The sequence below is a fragment of the Tamandua tetradactyla genome, chromosome 19, assembly GCF_023851605.1.
Source record: "Tamandua tetradactyla isolate mTamTet1 chromosome 19, mTamTet1.pri, whole genome shotgun sequence".
Classification (NCBI taxonomy): Eukaryota; Metazoa; Chordata; class Mammalia; order Pilosa; family Myrmecophagidae; genus Tamandua; species Tamandua tetradactyla.
The window spans coordinates 44,397,505-44,413,555 of NC_135345.1; the positions used below are offsets into that span (position 1 = coordinate 44,397,505).

General features: G+C 37.7%; 1 protein-coding gene and 1 pseudogene across 2 annotated transcripts in view; one reads left to right on the forward strand and one right to left on the reverse strand.

Annotated features, from left to right (window-relative positions):
• The window catches only part of SLC30A9 (solute carrier family 30 member 9), a 138,492-nt gene that overhangs the window by 75,421 nt on the left and 47,020 nt on the right, over window positions 1-16,051 (forward strand). For both annotated transcript variants that reach the window (XM_077136758.1, XM_077136759.1), the window contains one exon: window positions 7,610-7,668. In XM_077136758.1, coding sequence (XP_076992873.1) covers window positions 7,610-7,668 — 59 coding nt within the window. The remainder of the gene's footprint in view (window positions 1-7,609; window positions 7,669-16,051) is intronic.
• Window positions 10,342-14,529, reverse strand: LOC143663728 (Na(+)/H(+) exchange regulatory cofactor NHE-RF3 pseudogene; annotated as a pseudogene).

Sequence of the window (16,051 nt, forward strand, 5' to 3'; positions counted from 1 at the left end):
TCAGAAATATAAACTGAATATCCTGACTTGCCCTACCACAATGGCTTAGCAGTAGTAATGTTTTATTGAAATTTTTTTTTACCTCAGGACCAAGATTAAAATTGTTCTAAACAAGTATACTGACCATCAACAACTATTTTCACACACCAAATAGCTGTGGAAATTAACTTTTGCTGCAGACTTCTTAATGGTTCTTAATGAATTTAATCTAAAATTAGAAGGCAAATGCTGCCTAAATGTGAAACTTATTCTGTAGTAAAGTCATTTTCACAATAGCTGTTGCTATTTGACTCTCCAGTAATGTCAGTTTGCTTATATGCTTCCCATATTGTTAAAAATTAAAACATGAAGAAAAATATCTATCCTATAGAAATTTGTAGTGGATGTATTTTTTTTTTTTATTAATTAACGGAAAAAAAGAAATTAACCCAACATTTAGAAATCATACCATTCTACATATGCAATCAGTAATTCTTAACATCATCACATAGATGCATGATCATCGTTTCTTAGTACATTTGCATCGGTTTAGAAGAACTAGCAACACAACTGTAAAAGATATAGAATGTTAATATAGAGAAAAAAATAAAAGTAATAATACTAAAAACAAAACAAAACAAAACATAAACCTATAGCTCGGATGCAGCTTCATTCAGTGTTTTAACATGATTACTTTACAATTAGGCATTATTGTGCTGTCCATTTTTGAGGTTTTGTATCAGGTCCTGTTGCGCAGTCTGTATCCCATCAACTCCAATTACCCATTATCATACCCTGTTTCTAACTCCTGCTGAACTCTGTTACCAATGACATATTCCAAGTTTATTCTCGAATGTCGATTCACATCATTGGGACCATACAGTATTTGTCTTTTAGTTTTTGGCTAGACTCACTCAGCATAATGTTCTCTAGGTCCATCCATGTTATTACATGCTTCATAAGTTTATCCTGTCTTAAAGCTGCATAATATTCCATCATATGTATATACCAAATTTTGTTTAGCCACTCGTCTGTTGATGGACATTTTGACTGTTTCCATCTCTTTGCAATTGTAAATAACGCTGCTATAAACATTGGTGTGCAAATGTCCGTTTGAGTTTTTGCCCTTAATTCCTTTGAGTAGATTCCCAGCAATGGTATTGCTGGGTCGTATGGCAATTCTATATTCAGCTTTTTGAGGAACTGCCAAACTGCCTTCCACAGTGGTTGCACCATTTGACATTCCCACCAACAGTGGATAAGTGTGCCTCTTTCACCGCATCCTCTCCAGCACTTGTCATTTTCTGTTTTGTTGATAATGGCCATTCTGGTGGGTGTGAGATGATATCTCATTGTGGTTTTGATTTGCATTTCTCTAATGGTCAGGGACATTGAGCATCTCTTCATGTGCCTTTTGGCCATTTGTATTTCCTCCTCTGAGAGGTGTCTATTCAAGTCTTTTTCCCATTTTGTATTTGGGTTGGCTGTTTTTTTGTTGTTGAGTTGAACAATCTCTTTATAAATTCTGGATACTAGACCTTTATCTGATATATCATTTCCAAATATTGTTTCCCATTGTGTAGACTGTCTTTCTACTTTCTTGATGAAGTTCTTTGATGCACAAAAGTGTTTAATTTTGAGGAGTTCCCATTTATTTATTTCGTTCTTCAGTGCTCTTGCTTTAGGTTTAAGGTCCATAAAACCGCCTCCAATTGTAAGATTCATAAGATATCTCCCTACATTTTCCTCTGTTTTATGGTCTTAGACCTAATGTTTAGATCTTTGATCCATTTTGAGTTAACTTTTGTATAGGGTGTGAGACATGGGTCTTCTTTCAGTCTTTTGCATATGGATATCCAGTTCTCTAGGCACCATTTATTGAAGAGACTGTTCTGTCCCAGGTGAGTTGGCTTGACTGCCATATCAAAGATCAAATGTCCATAGATGAGAGGGTCTATATCTGAGCACTCTATTCGATTCCATTGGTCGATATATCTATCTTTATGCCAATACCATGCTGTTTTGACCACTGTGGCTTCATAATATGCCTTAAAGTCAGGCAGTGCAAGACCTCCAGCTTCGTTTTTTTTCCTCAAGATGTTTTTAGCAATTCGGGGCACCCTGCCCTTCCAAATAAATTTGCTTATTGGTTTTTCTCTTTCTGAAAAATAAGTTGTTAGGATTTTGATTGGTATTGCATTGAATCTGTAGATCAATTTAGGTAGGATTGACATCTTAACTATATTTAGTCTTCCAATCCATGAACACGGTATGCCCTTCCATCTATCTAGGTCTTCTGTGATTTCTTTTAGTAGTTTTTTGTAGTTTTCTTTATATAGGTTTTTTGTCTCTTTAGTTAAGTTTATTCCTAGGTATTTTATTCTTTTAGTTGCAATTGTACATGGGATTCGTTTCTTGATTTCCCCCTCCACTTGTTCATTGCTAGTGTATAGAAATGCTACAGATTTTTGGATGTTGATCTTGTAACCTGCTACTTTGCTGTACTCATTTATTAGCTCTAGTAGTTTTGTTGTGGATTTTTCCGGGTTTTCGACATATAGTATCATATCGTCTGCAAACAGTGATAATTTTACTTCTTCCTTTCCAATTTTGATGCCTTGTATTTCTTTTTCTTGCCTAATTGCTCTGGCTAGAACCTCCAACACAATGTTGAATAATAGTGGTGATAGTGGACATCCTTGTCTTGTTCCTGATCTTAGAGGGAAAGTTTTCAATTTTTCCCCATTGAGGATGATATTAGCTGTGGGTTTTTCATATATTCCCTCTATCATTTTAAGGAAGTTCCCTTGTATTCCTATCTTTTGAAGTGTTTTCAACAGGAAAGGATGTTGAATCATGTCAAATGCCTTCTCTGCATCAATTGAAATTCATGTGATTTTTCTGCTTTGATTTGTTGATATGGTGTATTACATTAATTGATTTTCTTATGTTGAACCATCCTTGCATACCTGGGATGAATCCTACTTGGTCATGATGTATAATTCTTTTAATGTGTTGTTGTATACGATTTGCTAGAATTTTATTGAGGATTTTTGCATCTATATTCATTGGAGAGATTGGTCTGTAGTTTTCTTTTTTTGTAATATCTTTGCCTGGTTTTGGTATGAGGGTGATGTTGGCTTCATAGAATGAATTAGGTAGTTTTCCCTCCACTTCGATTTTTTTGAAGAGTTTGAGGAGAGTTGGTACTAATTCTTTCTGGAATGTTTGATAGAATTCAGATGTGAAGCCATCTGGTCCTGGACTTTTCTTTTTAGGAAGCTTTTGAATGATTGATTCAATTTCTTTACTTGTGATTGGTTTGTTGAGGTCATCTGTTTCTTCTTGAGTCAAAGTTGGTTGTTCTGTCTTTCCAGGAACCCGTCCATTTCCTCTAAATTGTTGTATTTATTAGCATAAAGTTGTTCATAGTATCCTGTTATTACCTCCTTTATTTCTGTGAGGTCAGCGGTTATGTCTCCTCTTCCATTTCTGATCTTATTTATTTGCATCCTCTCTCTTCTTCTTTTTGTCAGTCTTGCTAAGGGCCCATCAATCTTATTGATTTTCTCATAGAACCAACTTCTGGTCTTATTGATTTTCTCTATTGTTTTCATGTTTTCAATTTCATTTATTTCTGCTCTAATCTTTGTTATTTCTTTCCTTTTGCTTGCTTTGGGATTCGTTTGCTGTTCTTTCTCCAGTTCTTCCAAGTGGACAGTTAATTCCTGCATTTTTGCCTTTTCTTCTTTTCTGATATAGGCATTTAGGGCAATAATTTTCCCTCTTAGCACTGCCTTTGCTGCGTCCCATAAGTTTTGATATATTGTGTTTTCATTTTCATTCGCCTCGAGGTATTTGCTAATTTCTGTAGCAATTTCTTCTTTGACCCACTCGTTGTTTAAGAGTGTGTTGTTGAGCCTCCTCGTATTTGTGAATTTTCTGGCACTCCGCCTATTATTGATTTCCAACTTCATTCCTTTATGATCCGAGAAAGTGTTGTGTATGATTTCAGTCTTTTAAAATTTTTTAAGACTTGCTTTGTGACCCAGCATATGGTCTATCTTTGAGAATGATCCATGAGCACTTGAGAAAAAGGTGTATCCTGCTGTTGTGGGATATAATGTCCTATAAATGTGTGTTAAGTCTAGCTCATTTATAGTAATATTCAGATTTTCTATTTCTTTATTGATCCTCTGTCTAGATGTTCTGTCCATTGAGGAGAGTGGTGAATTGAAGTCTCCAACTGTTATGGTATATGAGTATATTTCCCTTTTCAGTGTTTGCAGTGTATTCCTCACGTATTTTGGGGCATTCTGGTTCGGTGCGTAAATAGTTATGATTGTTATGTCTTCTTGTTTAATTGTTCCTTTTATTAGTAGATAGTGTCCTTTGTCTCTTTTAACTGTTTTACATTTGAAGTCTAATTTGTTGGATATTAGTATAGCCACTCCTGTTCTTTTCTGGTTGTTATTTGCATGAAATATCTTTTCCCAACCTTTTACTTTCAACCTATGTTTATCTTTGGGTCTAAGATGTGTTTCCTGTAGACAGCATATAGAAGGATCCTGTTTTTTAATCCATTCTACCTATCTATGTCTTTTGATTGGGGAATTCAGTCCGTTAACATTTATTGTTATTACTGTTTGGATAATATTTTCCTCTACCATTTTGCCTTTTGTATTATATATATCATATCTGATTTTCCTTCTTTCTACACTCTTCTCCATACCTCTCTCTTCTGTCTTTTTGTATCAGACTCTAGTGCTCCCTTTAGTATTTCTTGCAGAGCTGATCTCTTGGTCACAAATTCCTTCAGTGACTTTTTGTCTGAGAATGTTTTAATTTCTCCCTCATTTGTGAAGGACAATATTGCTGGATATAGGAGTCTTGGTTGGCAGTTTTTCTCTTTTAGTAATTTAAATATATCATCCCACTGTCTTCTAGCTTCCATGGTTTCTGCTGAGAAATCTACACAGTCTTATTGGGTTTCCCTTGTATGTGATGGATTGTTTTTCTCTTGCTGCTTTCAAGATCCTCTCTTTCTCTTTGACCTCTGACATTCTAACTAGTAAGTGTCTTGGAGAACGCCTATTTGGGTGTAATCCCTGTGGGGTGCGCTGCACTTCTTGGATCTGTAATTTTAGGTCTTTCCTAAGAGTTGGGAAATTTTCAGTGATCATTTCTTCCATTAGTTTTTCTCCTCCTTTTCCCTTCTCTTCTCCTTCTGGGACACCCACAACACGTATATTTTGCGGTTCATATCGTCCTTAAGTGCTCTGATACCCTGTTCAAATTTTTCCAGTCTTTTCCTGATAGTTTCTGTTTCTTTTTGGAATTCAGATGTTCCATCCTCCAAATCGCTAATTCTGTCTTCTGTCTCTTTAAATCTATCATTGTAGGTATCCATTGTTTTTTCCATCTTTTCTACTTTATCCTTCACTTCCATAAGTTCTGTGATTTGTTTTTTCAGTTTTTCTATTTCTTCTTTATATTCAGCCCATGTCTTCTTCATGTCCTCCCTCAATTTATCGATTTCATTTTTGAAGAGGTTTTCCATTTCTGTTCGTATATTCAACATTAGTTGTCTCAGCTCTTGTATCTCATTTGAACTATTGGTTTGTTCCTTTGCTGGGCCATATTCTCAATCTTCTGAGCGTGGACCGTTATCTTCTGCTGCTGGCGTCTGGGCATTTAGTCAGATTTCCCTGGGTGTCAGACCCAACAAGGTTGTAAGATTTTTCTGTGAAATCGCTGGGTTCTGTTTTTCTTATCCTGCCCAGTAGGTGGCGCTCGTGGCACACGTTTGTCTCACGTGTTTGGAAGGGAGCTGCGGTCACCGATCTCCGCGGCCTGGGGATTTCCGATCCAATTCTCTCAGTTGGTTCGGGGGGCCGCGCATGGTGGGTGCGTCAGCCGCCGCGGCTTGAGGGGACCCTGTGGCTCCTTTATTAATTTTCCTATAGGTGTTTGATTGCACCCAGTCCCTGCCACTGTTCGAAATTCCCTCCTCTCCCTGGAGGGGTGTCAGTTGCTGGCCGCAGCGGCCCGGGGAATTTGCCACCGGACCAGGAATTTGCCCGCGGGGGAGGGGCGTCGGTCACCGGCCGCCGCGCCCTGGAGAATTCGCCACCGGACAAGAAAGCCGCCCGCGGGGGAGGGCCACCGCGGCTTGGGTAGCCCTCTGTTCCGAGACTCGTAGCCGGTCAAGGAAGCCGCCCGCAAAAGAGGGGCGCTGACCGCCGCGGCTTGGGAAACTTGCCTCTCCGAGACTCTCAGCCGGCCCGGGAAGGAGGGAGGGAGGAGCTCCAGCCGCCACAGCTGCCGCTACTCGGGAAATCGCATGCCGCTCGGGGATCTCACCGCAGCCGAGTCTCGCAGTCAGACTAGCCAGTCCAGACTGGGATACACTGTGTGTCCATTCCCTGCGTGGCCCCGGGAGCTGTTCTGCACTGTTTCTGTTCACCTAGAAGTTGCTCTGTAGTGGATGTATTTTTAAAGCTCTAATATAGTTTCAAAATTTCAGCAGCATTTTTTGGATCTCAGTGCAAGTGCAGAGGAAATTTCTATATTTCAAAATCCATTTAGTTGTTCAATTGAAGAACTTCTTCCTAACATTCAGTTGGAAGTGATTAATCTGCAATATAATGAAATGCTAAAAGGCAAATATCAAGAGAAGAATTTAACAAAATTCTATAAATGTCTTCTAAGCAATGAATGTTTAATTAAAATCATATGCTCATGGGTGGATATCAGTTTTGGCAGTTCTTATCTGTCCGAAAAGAAAATTTCAAATATGAAATATAAAATCTTAGTACAGATCAGCATTAACTTAGGAACATTTGCAGTAGATTTTGATGATCGGAAGCACTAACTTTCAGTCCCAATTAAACAGAATGTTGAACATCCTAACCTAGGATATACAAGATATTTCAGAGAAGTCTTCCTTCTCTCCCTGTACTTTAAATTCTTTTCCCTTCCTCTCTCATTGGTAACCTTTTAAAAATAGTTTTTGGTTTATTTTTACCGATTTTTAAAAAATAAGAAAATATTACATATTCATATAATCCCCCTTTCATAGATAAAGCATACTATACATACTTTTTGGACTTTGTATTTTTCATTTGGCAGTGTATCCTACGGAGCTTTCCATAGCATAGCAATAAAATAAATTGAGACATTTTTCATTCCTTATATAATATTCCATATTTTTATTCATTGTTTTCCCATAGCTTGTTTCCTGCCTTTTGTTACTACAATAATAATGCTATGAGTAGCCTTATACATGCATTAAAAGAAAAATTTAAGATACAAAAATTTGAGAAAACACAGTAATAGAAAAATTATTATTATTTTTTTTTGCAATTTTGAACATTCAGCTACAAATAAAAATTTGGTACTTACATATCAAATTTAAATAACATGTTTCTTAGTCAATTTTGAGAAAATTTTATTTTTGAAACTACCTTTATCTCATTACTATGTCCAGACTTCATAACTTGCTATTCTTGCTGTTAGCTAGTAAAGCATATTTAACATAGTCTTAACAAGAATGATTGTGTTGATCTAAAATATTACTGATATGAATATATGTCATGAGGTAAGTTCATTTTTTAATTCTTTTTTATAGGTCTATTTAGAAATCAAAAAATGTTAAAAGAATATAGAGACTTTCTGGGAAACACCAGGGTAAGTATATCTTAATAAAAATACGTGTGCATGCTTCACAACAAAATCCTAATATTAGTTCATTTTGAAATTTTGGCATGTCTGATCATAATCCAAGATTTTCTGAGCACGCTGTAATGTACTGAATCACAGTCTATTCTCTTGTGTCTGGTTTTCCTGAAATTAAAAAAAATTCTCCATAAAGTCATAACTGTGTTATGAACCATAATTATAAAGAAGACTTTATTATGTTTTAGCAGATTTTAGGTCTCTCATAAAGATGTCCTTAATTTCCTTTTTGTCCTCTCTCCTCTTATTCATAATCCTGATTAAACCTTCAAACTGCCAGTTCTCTGCTTGCACCCAAAAAGCTCAGTCCCTGGAGAAAAAAATTTCACAGCCATTCTGGTGTGATCTCTTTATTATGACTATATAAAATCAGTGGACACTCACTGTATACCTGACATAATACAGTCAACTCTCTCATTCTGTGAGATTGCTATTGCATACCATTTCCTCTCTTACCAAACTTCCTGTAGCCTCTTTTTAGCTGGTGACCTTGATTCATACTTCACTGAAAAAAACAGATGTAAACTTGAAGCCGGACAGCCCCAGGAGTTCTCGGAGAATTTGAAACTTCAACCAACGGCTGCTGCCGTAAGGTTTCTTGACTCAGTCTTAGGAAGAAATTCAAGGACTAGTCAGTATGTACAGCCAGATAGTTTAATTTTATTGAGCTATTGATGCTGTAGAACCCCGGGTGTTCTAGTTTGCTAGCTGCCGGAATGCAATATACCGGAAATGGAATGGCTTTTAAAAAGGAGAATTTAATGAGTTGCTAGTTTACAGTTCTAAGACTGAGAAAATGTCCCAATTAAAACAAATCTATAGAAATTTCTAATCTAAGGCATCTATCCAGGAAAGATAACTTGGTTCAAGAAGGCCGATGAAGTTCAGGGTTTCTCTCTCAAGTGAGAAGGCACATGGCAAACACAGTCAGGGCTTCTCTCTCAGCTGGAAAGGCACATGGTGAACATGGTGTCATCTGCTAGCTTTCTCTCCTGGCTTCCGGTTTCATGAAGCTCCCCAGGAGGCATTTTCCTTCTTCATCTCCAAGGTTGCCAGCTGGTGGACTCTCTGCTTTGTGGTGCTGCAGCATTCTCTACTCTGTCTGAATCTCCTGCTGTCTCCAACATGTTTCCTCTTTTATAGGACTCCAGAAATTTGTCAAGACCCACCCAAATGGGTGGAGTCATGTCATAAACTAATCCAGTTTAACAACCACTCTTGATTAAATCACATCTCCAGGGAGATGATCTGATTACAGTTTCAAACATACAGTATTGAGTAGGGATTATTCTGCCTTTATGAAAATGGGATTTTGATTAAAACATGGCTCTTCTAGGGTCCATACCTCCTTTCAAACCAGCACATAAGATTTCTTGACTAGGTCACAGGAAAAAATTTAAGGACTAATCAGTATGTATAGTCAAATAGTTTAATTTTATTAAACTATTGATGCTGTAGAACCCCGGGAGTTCTCAGCTGGATGCCGGAGAGCCCCAGAAATTCTCTGCTAAATGCTGGAGCTGTGGGACTTCTCAGAGAAGTCTTGATCTTAATCAGGGGCAGATGCCTTAAGGTTCTTGACTCAGCTGCGGCAACTCAACTGCAGGAACTCAACCGCAGGAAGGAACTTGAGGACTAGTCAATGTGCTCAAAACTTTAATGCATAGTGAAAGTACACACTCGAAGAAAGATGAGCACGGGCATTCTCCATAGGCAGAGAATTAGTCTGGGCTCAGGATCCTTGCAGTATAAGACTTGGAGAAGTTCTAGCCCTTTGGCTATGCTAATAAGGAATTGATGAGCTGTGTTTTCATTAGTTCTTTTCAGGCTAGATAGGTGTATGCACGCCAAAAAGAACTTTTTGTAATGGGTTTTAGGGTCACTTCTTCCTCCCCTTCCCCTATCTAGCCTGCCTCATTCTGATTTAAAGTACCTCATCTTTTCATTATCAATTTCACTAACTTGTATACATCTTTGCCCAAGTACTCTTCTTTCCTTTCTGCTAGAATGAAAATCTAGCCCTGTTATCTATGGTCAACCCTTCCTCATGACCTCCAGTTCCCATTTCCTTTGTGTATACCGGTATTTTATTTCTTCAGTCTTCCCTCATTTTTTTTTTCATTTTTAATATTATTTAACTAGCAACCACAACATTCTTACAAAAGCATAATTTTAATAGTGTTATCTGCTCAGATATTTTAATTACAGCTCTCACACATACAGATTGATAAACCATCTTTGGTGTTCATGGAGCCTATAGCAATAAGATTTATAACCATACAAGGAAATGTGGTTACCTTGAAGCTTGAAAGAAATCACATGAAAACAAGCTGGCTCCAGTCTTAGCTTTTTCTAAATGGGCCATAATTAAGCTATCTGCTATAGCCGCCCCTAAGACAAATGACAACAGAAGACAATCACACATGATAAACTGGTTGCCAGAGGAGTTCTTCTCTAGCAGGAACAGTAAATGGATGGGAGCTCTTTCCTTGAGGAGGGATTCCTAGTAAATAGCCAGAAATAGCTATCAGCCAAAGCCATTATTTGGTCTCATCACCTCTCTGTATTTTCAGAATTGGAAGAAGAAAAGACTGTACTGTGGTACTGTGGGCTCATTTTTTCTTTCTATTTTCTTTTTGCAGTGTATGAATTGTGCTCTGTAAGTGCTCCATCTTTGGATTCCAGGGGGTCATCTAATGGATCACCCATGAAGGAAACAACAGAGATTTTCTTAGCCTAGAAATAATTATAGACCTTCTTTCCACAGACCAAGAGTATAACATTCTTCCCACTGCACTATATTCTGTCTTCCACCTTCTTATATGGTTCATCCAGCACATTTACCCTGTTCACTTCAATGATGATGTCCTCATCTTCATGCCCAGCCAAATCATCAGAGCTACCCTTTTGCACCTGCCTGACAAATGAGCCTCACAGATTCAAAATTGCGTTTATGTAAAAGCCATAGCCATTTTCATTTTTAACCAGCCTGCAGAGTTTAGGCTTTTGATCTCCTGCTTCCTCTGTGGTATCTAGACTTCTGACCTCCAGAGAAGGAGGAGTAGGAGCTGGAGCCTCCTTGACAGAACCATTGGGCAGTTCTTGGCTTTGATAGTAGGGAAACGGAGAAAAATGAGCCAATCTATACATGTTGTCTGTCTCTTTGTCTACCACCAACAGTGAAATCTGATCTTTACCGTCCCTAATCATTTCCACCACAGTGACATGATCAAGGCCTTCCACAGACTTGCCATTTTATAACAACTATAAAGCAGGTCTTTGCTTTTCAGACCAACCTCCTTTGCCAGCTTCGGGAATCTGTGTCCTTGATGATTTGTTCTTTCTGTTCTGGGCCTGCCCTCAGGTAAAACCCTAGCCACTGCCTCCCTTCTTCATCGCTACAACATGGGGTGTGTGGGGTAGCAGTTTCAAACTGGTACTTTCTCTCTTCAATTTGATCTGCTCACTGTGGTGTTTATCAGTTTCGTTATCCACCAGCAGAAACATGACATGGCTTCCTGACTTCTTCACCTTTATAACCACTTCCTCCTGACTGGCATTTTCTGCATTCTCTCCATTCATTTCAATCAAGTGATCATCAGCTAGGATACCAGCTTTCATAGCCATACCTTGAGGTGTTATATCAGTCATGTACATTCCTTTTTTCCCCTGGACATTTTTCAGAGTGAAGCCATAGTAGTTACCCTCCTTCACCAGGTAGCACAGCTGAGGCTAGGTCCAAGTCTACGGTCCACCACTCATCATGGGGGCAGTTCCTTATCACTCAGTCCTGGCACCTTCTGATTTTCACTCAACTCCTTTAAGTCTGCCCATTTTTTAATGGCTTTCTTATAGGAATTCTCATCCAAATGTCCATGCTTTATGACAAGATCCACAACAAGCAAGAGTATATGCTCTTCCTTGTCCTCAAAGACACCATTGATCCTGAGAACTCTGTTTCCATCCTGGTGGCCAGGATTCTCTGCTAAGCTACCCTTTTCAACCACCTAGACCAGGTGGCCATCAGTGTCCTTGATTTGCAGGAAGAAGCCATAACTTTGCCCTTCTTGTTTGAACAGCTTACATTCTTGGTGTTTGAAAGTAGAGCCTGTTTCTGGATCTGAGAGAGAGGAGCTTCTCTGTTCACTTGAGAATAGTCTCTTGCTGATAAACAGTGGTCTTAAAACTCGCTGGATTTTGAACAAAGATCGATTTAAAAGCTGATATATTTAACAGGCATGTGTGGTCTGAGTTTGACTCCTCCTTTCCCTCATTTTTGTACGTTATCTGTTTCTCCCTCAATGCTGAATAACTACTGACAGCACACAGACTTGCTTCCATATAATCTATTTTTAAAACTCTGTATTCCCAAAATGGCTTTTTTGTTTTTGTCAGCATCTCTTTAGAAAGTTGTCTGTACCCATTGCCTTCACTGACCCACCTCTTATTCTCTCTTGAATCCATTCCAGTTGGGCTTTGATTCCCACCATTCCACTAAAATGGCTCCTACCAAGATCACAGCACTCGATTCCAAGCAATCCAGGTCCAGAGTTGACTTTGAATTTAAATTAGCCGGGGGGAATTTCCCATCCAGAAGTTAATAACATATCAGGAAAAAAGGCTACCTGTGCAACTTTCTTCTCTCAGAGTAACATTTAAGATATTACTCCCTTCTTTAAAAATTTAGAAATTAGCGATGAAGAAAACTCTGGTCACATCTTCTTTGATGTACTTTTGTCATCCATTGTTTCAAAACCTATTAATTTCCATTTCCCCTTTGATCCCTGTGTTTCTGGCATCCTATGCTGCTGTGAAGGTATAGATTCTCTTCAGTGGTAGAGTCTTTGTATGTCTTGTTAGTTAGCATTTGCTTTCTTTGGCCACAGTGGTGCTGCTATTAACTCTGGTTATAGAAAGATAGGCCAATGAGACCTGTGTCCTGGGAAGATTTTTTTTTCTACTTCTCCCATCTATTTTCCATGGGGAATCATTTTCACAAAATTCCTTCACAGTAGCTACTAACTTCTGAAATTTGCAATTCTGAAATTGAAAACTAATACTTCCTAAGCTTTTAAAATGTGTCAGGCCTTGAATAAAATTTCTGTCTGTTACACTATCTTTTGTGGTATTTGGGTCAGTCTTTACTATTTATTTCCCTCTACTATTTTCCTGTTCTTTCAAGGATACTGGCTCACTGTCAAGAAGATGGTTGGTTGCTTTTCTTCTCTAACACATACAGGGCTAGTCCTGTTTGCTGGAATTAAATGACTTCTTTACTTTTATTTACTTTTTGCTTTCTGATCCAGATACTTGTTTTTTTCTGTTCTATACTTTGTCGTGTGATAACTCTGCTAGTGAGCTATGTGTTGTCACTGTTTTCTGGGTCTGCCAAAAGCATTTTTGTATCAGACCAAAATATAACCCAGATCTGGATTCAGTTTCTCATTGAACTGCTTGGGTCTCCTGTAATATATTTGTGTTTTCCTGTACCTTCCCTTAGAATCCAGTTCCATAAATTTCTTTGGCTTGTCCTTTGGGGCATTGGAAGTACTTTTATCTCCACTCACAATGATGGTATTACTTTAAAATGCGCCTAATATTGCTTTGAGTATTTTAGGCTGATTTTCGTGGTAGTTCTCGCTGAAATTTATCCAGATTTGCTATACTTATCCAAATATTTTTAAAAAAACTTGTTTACAATAAAACAATTTTCAAACATATAAAAAATAGAAAAAAATTGATATGCCTATCATCCAGTTTCAATAATTATCAACATTTTGGCATCCTGATTTTAAAAGAGCATTTCTCCAATTCCTTTTGAAACTGGCACCCTGCTGGCAATAGTGCCAGCTGAGGCCTGTTCTAGATTCAGTAGTCTTGTCATGGAACGGATTCAGAGGATCCAACCAGCAAATTTTAGCTAGTTCCACCTCCCTTACCCAGGTAAACTTTAGACATGGAAGATCAGAGCAGAATGTGTACTTAATCCCAAAATAAAGGAGAACAAACATGCCCAGCATTCTCTCCCAAATACACCTATAAGGTACCTTGTCAGTCTATAAGAGGGTGGGAGTGTGGGGGTATGGGGGTGGGCAGTTGGGAACCATGCATAAGAGGCCAACCGTGTTAAGGGGAAAGTATCCCTTTCCGTGGAACTCAGAGAAGAAGGGAAGAAGTGTTCAACTATACATCCTTGGCAACAAGTATTTCTCTTCCTAGGAGCACCTTCTTCTCTAGGAGCCCAAGAACAATACTTTGTCCTGTTTTTTTTTTTCCTTATCTTACTAATTCCTCTTTCTCTATGTCCTTTGCAAAAGATACAGCTTCTTTACCCAACCTCTAGAAACTAAAGATTAGTATAGGCCCTTTTATTCTTTTGATGCATTAGTTAACCCTGTTGGCAATTTCTCCAGGATAGATTCCTACTATGACAGCTTCTCACCATAGCCCTTATTGAAACTTTAGTCCAACTACCATGATCTCTTCACTTTTGTTTTTGACCCCTTAATCTGTTCTCCACTGTATTTCTTTAAAACATAAATCAAATTTTGTCTTGTCCTTGTTTAAAAATCCTTTAGTTATTTCCCTTTGTCTTTAGAATAAAATTTGAACTCCTTATAGTGTGCAAAGTCTTTCAAGATATGGCCCTTATCTATCCTCTGGCCCCAGCTCCTATCATTTTCCTTACTTTCTATGCTCTTGCCACACGTACCTTATTTTTGTTCTTTGTATATACCAAATTTATTTTTATTATGGAATCTTTAAACTTACTGTTTGTTCTGCCCCAAACATTCTTCTTTCAGATTTTCTCATGTTTCCTTCCTCCTCTTCATTAAGCCTCTATTCACGATTACTTTAGCTAAAGTAATCCTTTTATTACATCCCTCCGCTACATTACTCTTTCTCTCAGTGCTCTTTTTTTATTTTCTTCACTATATTTATTGTATCTGATCTTATGTGTTTGTTTCTTTGTTAATATATTTATTTTCTGTCCTCCTCTATTACACTGTGAGATCTGCATAGGTGGGGACTCCTCTGTGTTGTTTATTGTCATGTCTCCAGCATCTAGAGCTGTAACCAGATCCACAGTAGTTGCATAAAAAGTATTTCTTGAATAAATGATATGAAGCAGAATATATAAAATGTTTTAATAGAAATGTGAAGTTCAATAATATGTTAGCAGCAAAGTGAGTAGTCTTTTCTGTGTGAGGGATTGAGGCAGGCTTTATCTAGAAAAGTGACACCTGGCCAGACCTGGAGGAAGATGGATGAGACTTAGATTGCAGTAAGATATAATAGTGTTCCAGGGTGAACATGAGAAAAGACATGTAGCAAGCATATAAAATTTAACTCTAGAAAATTATTTTCCCTGAATGTAGTTCCCTTCTTGTTTTGTTTCATTTTGGTTTGGTCTTTTTGGAGTGAAACATATCATCAGTTGAAGTCTTTGGCCTTGAGAGAATAATCGGGAATTAATACAGCTGACTTGTTGATATTGGCTGTTCCTTTCTTAAAAAGTGAGAAAATGATCAGGGAATTGAGAAATTTTAAAGTATATGGATTTTAGTTCTTTTTTTTGTATACTGTATGGTGGGTTCGCATTTCATTCTTTTTCCATGTGCGTATCCTGTTATTGCAGTACCATTTGTTGAATTTTTGTTGTTGCTGTTCTTTGTTTTTGTTGGTTTCTTTTGTTTGTGTGTTTTGGGAAGTGCATGGGCCAGGAATTGAACCCAGTTCTCCTGCATGGCAGATGAGAATTCTACCACTGAACTACCCTTGCACCCCACAGTTCAATTCATTTTTATCACTTTATCACTATTTCCTAGGTGGCCAACTCAGATCCTTTCTAGAAGTAGGCAAAACATGAATTCAGAGAAACAAAATAACCTGTAAGCATTCACAGAGGACACAGATGCACTTTCAATTTCCATCTCTCCACATTTTTTTTTATTAATTAAAGAAAAAAAAAATTAACCCAACATTCAGAAATCATTCCATTCTACATATGCAATCAGTAATTCTTAATATCATCACATAGATGCATGATCATCATTTCTTAGTACATTTGCATCGATTTTGAAGAACTAGCAAAACAACAGAAAAAGATATAGAATGTTAATATTGAGAAAAAAAGGTAAAATAATAATAATAGTACAAAAAAAAGACAAACAGACAAAAAAAAAAAACCTATAGCTCAGATGCAGCTTCATTCAGTGTTTTAACATGATTACTTTACAATTAGGTATTATTGTACTGTCCATTTTTGAGGTTTTGTATCTAGTCCTGTTGCACAGTCTGTATCCCTTCAGCTCCAATCACCCATTATCTTACC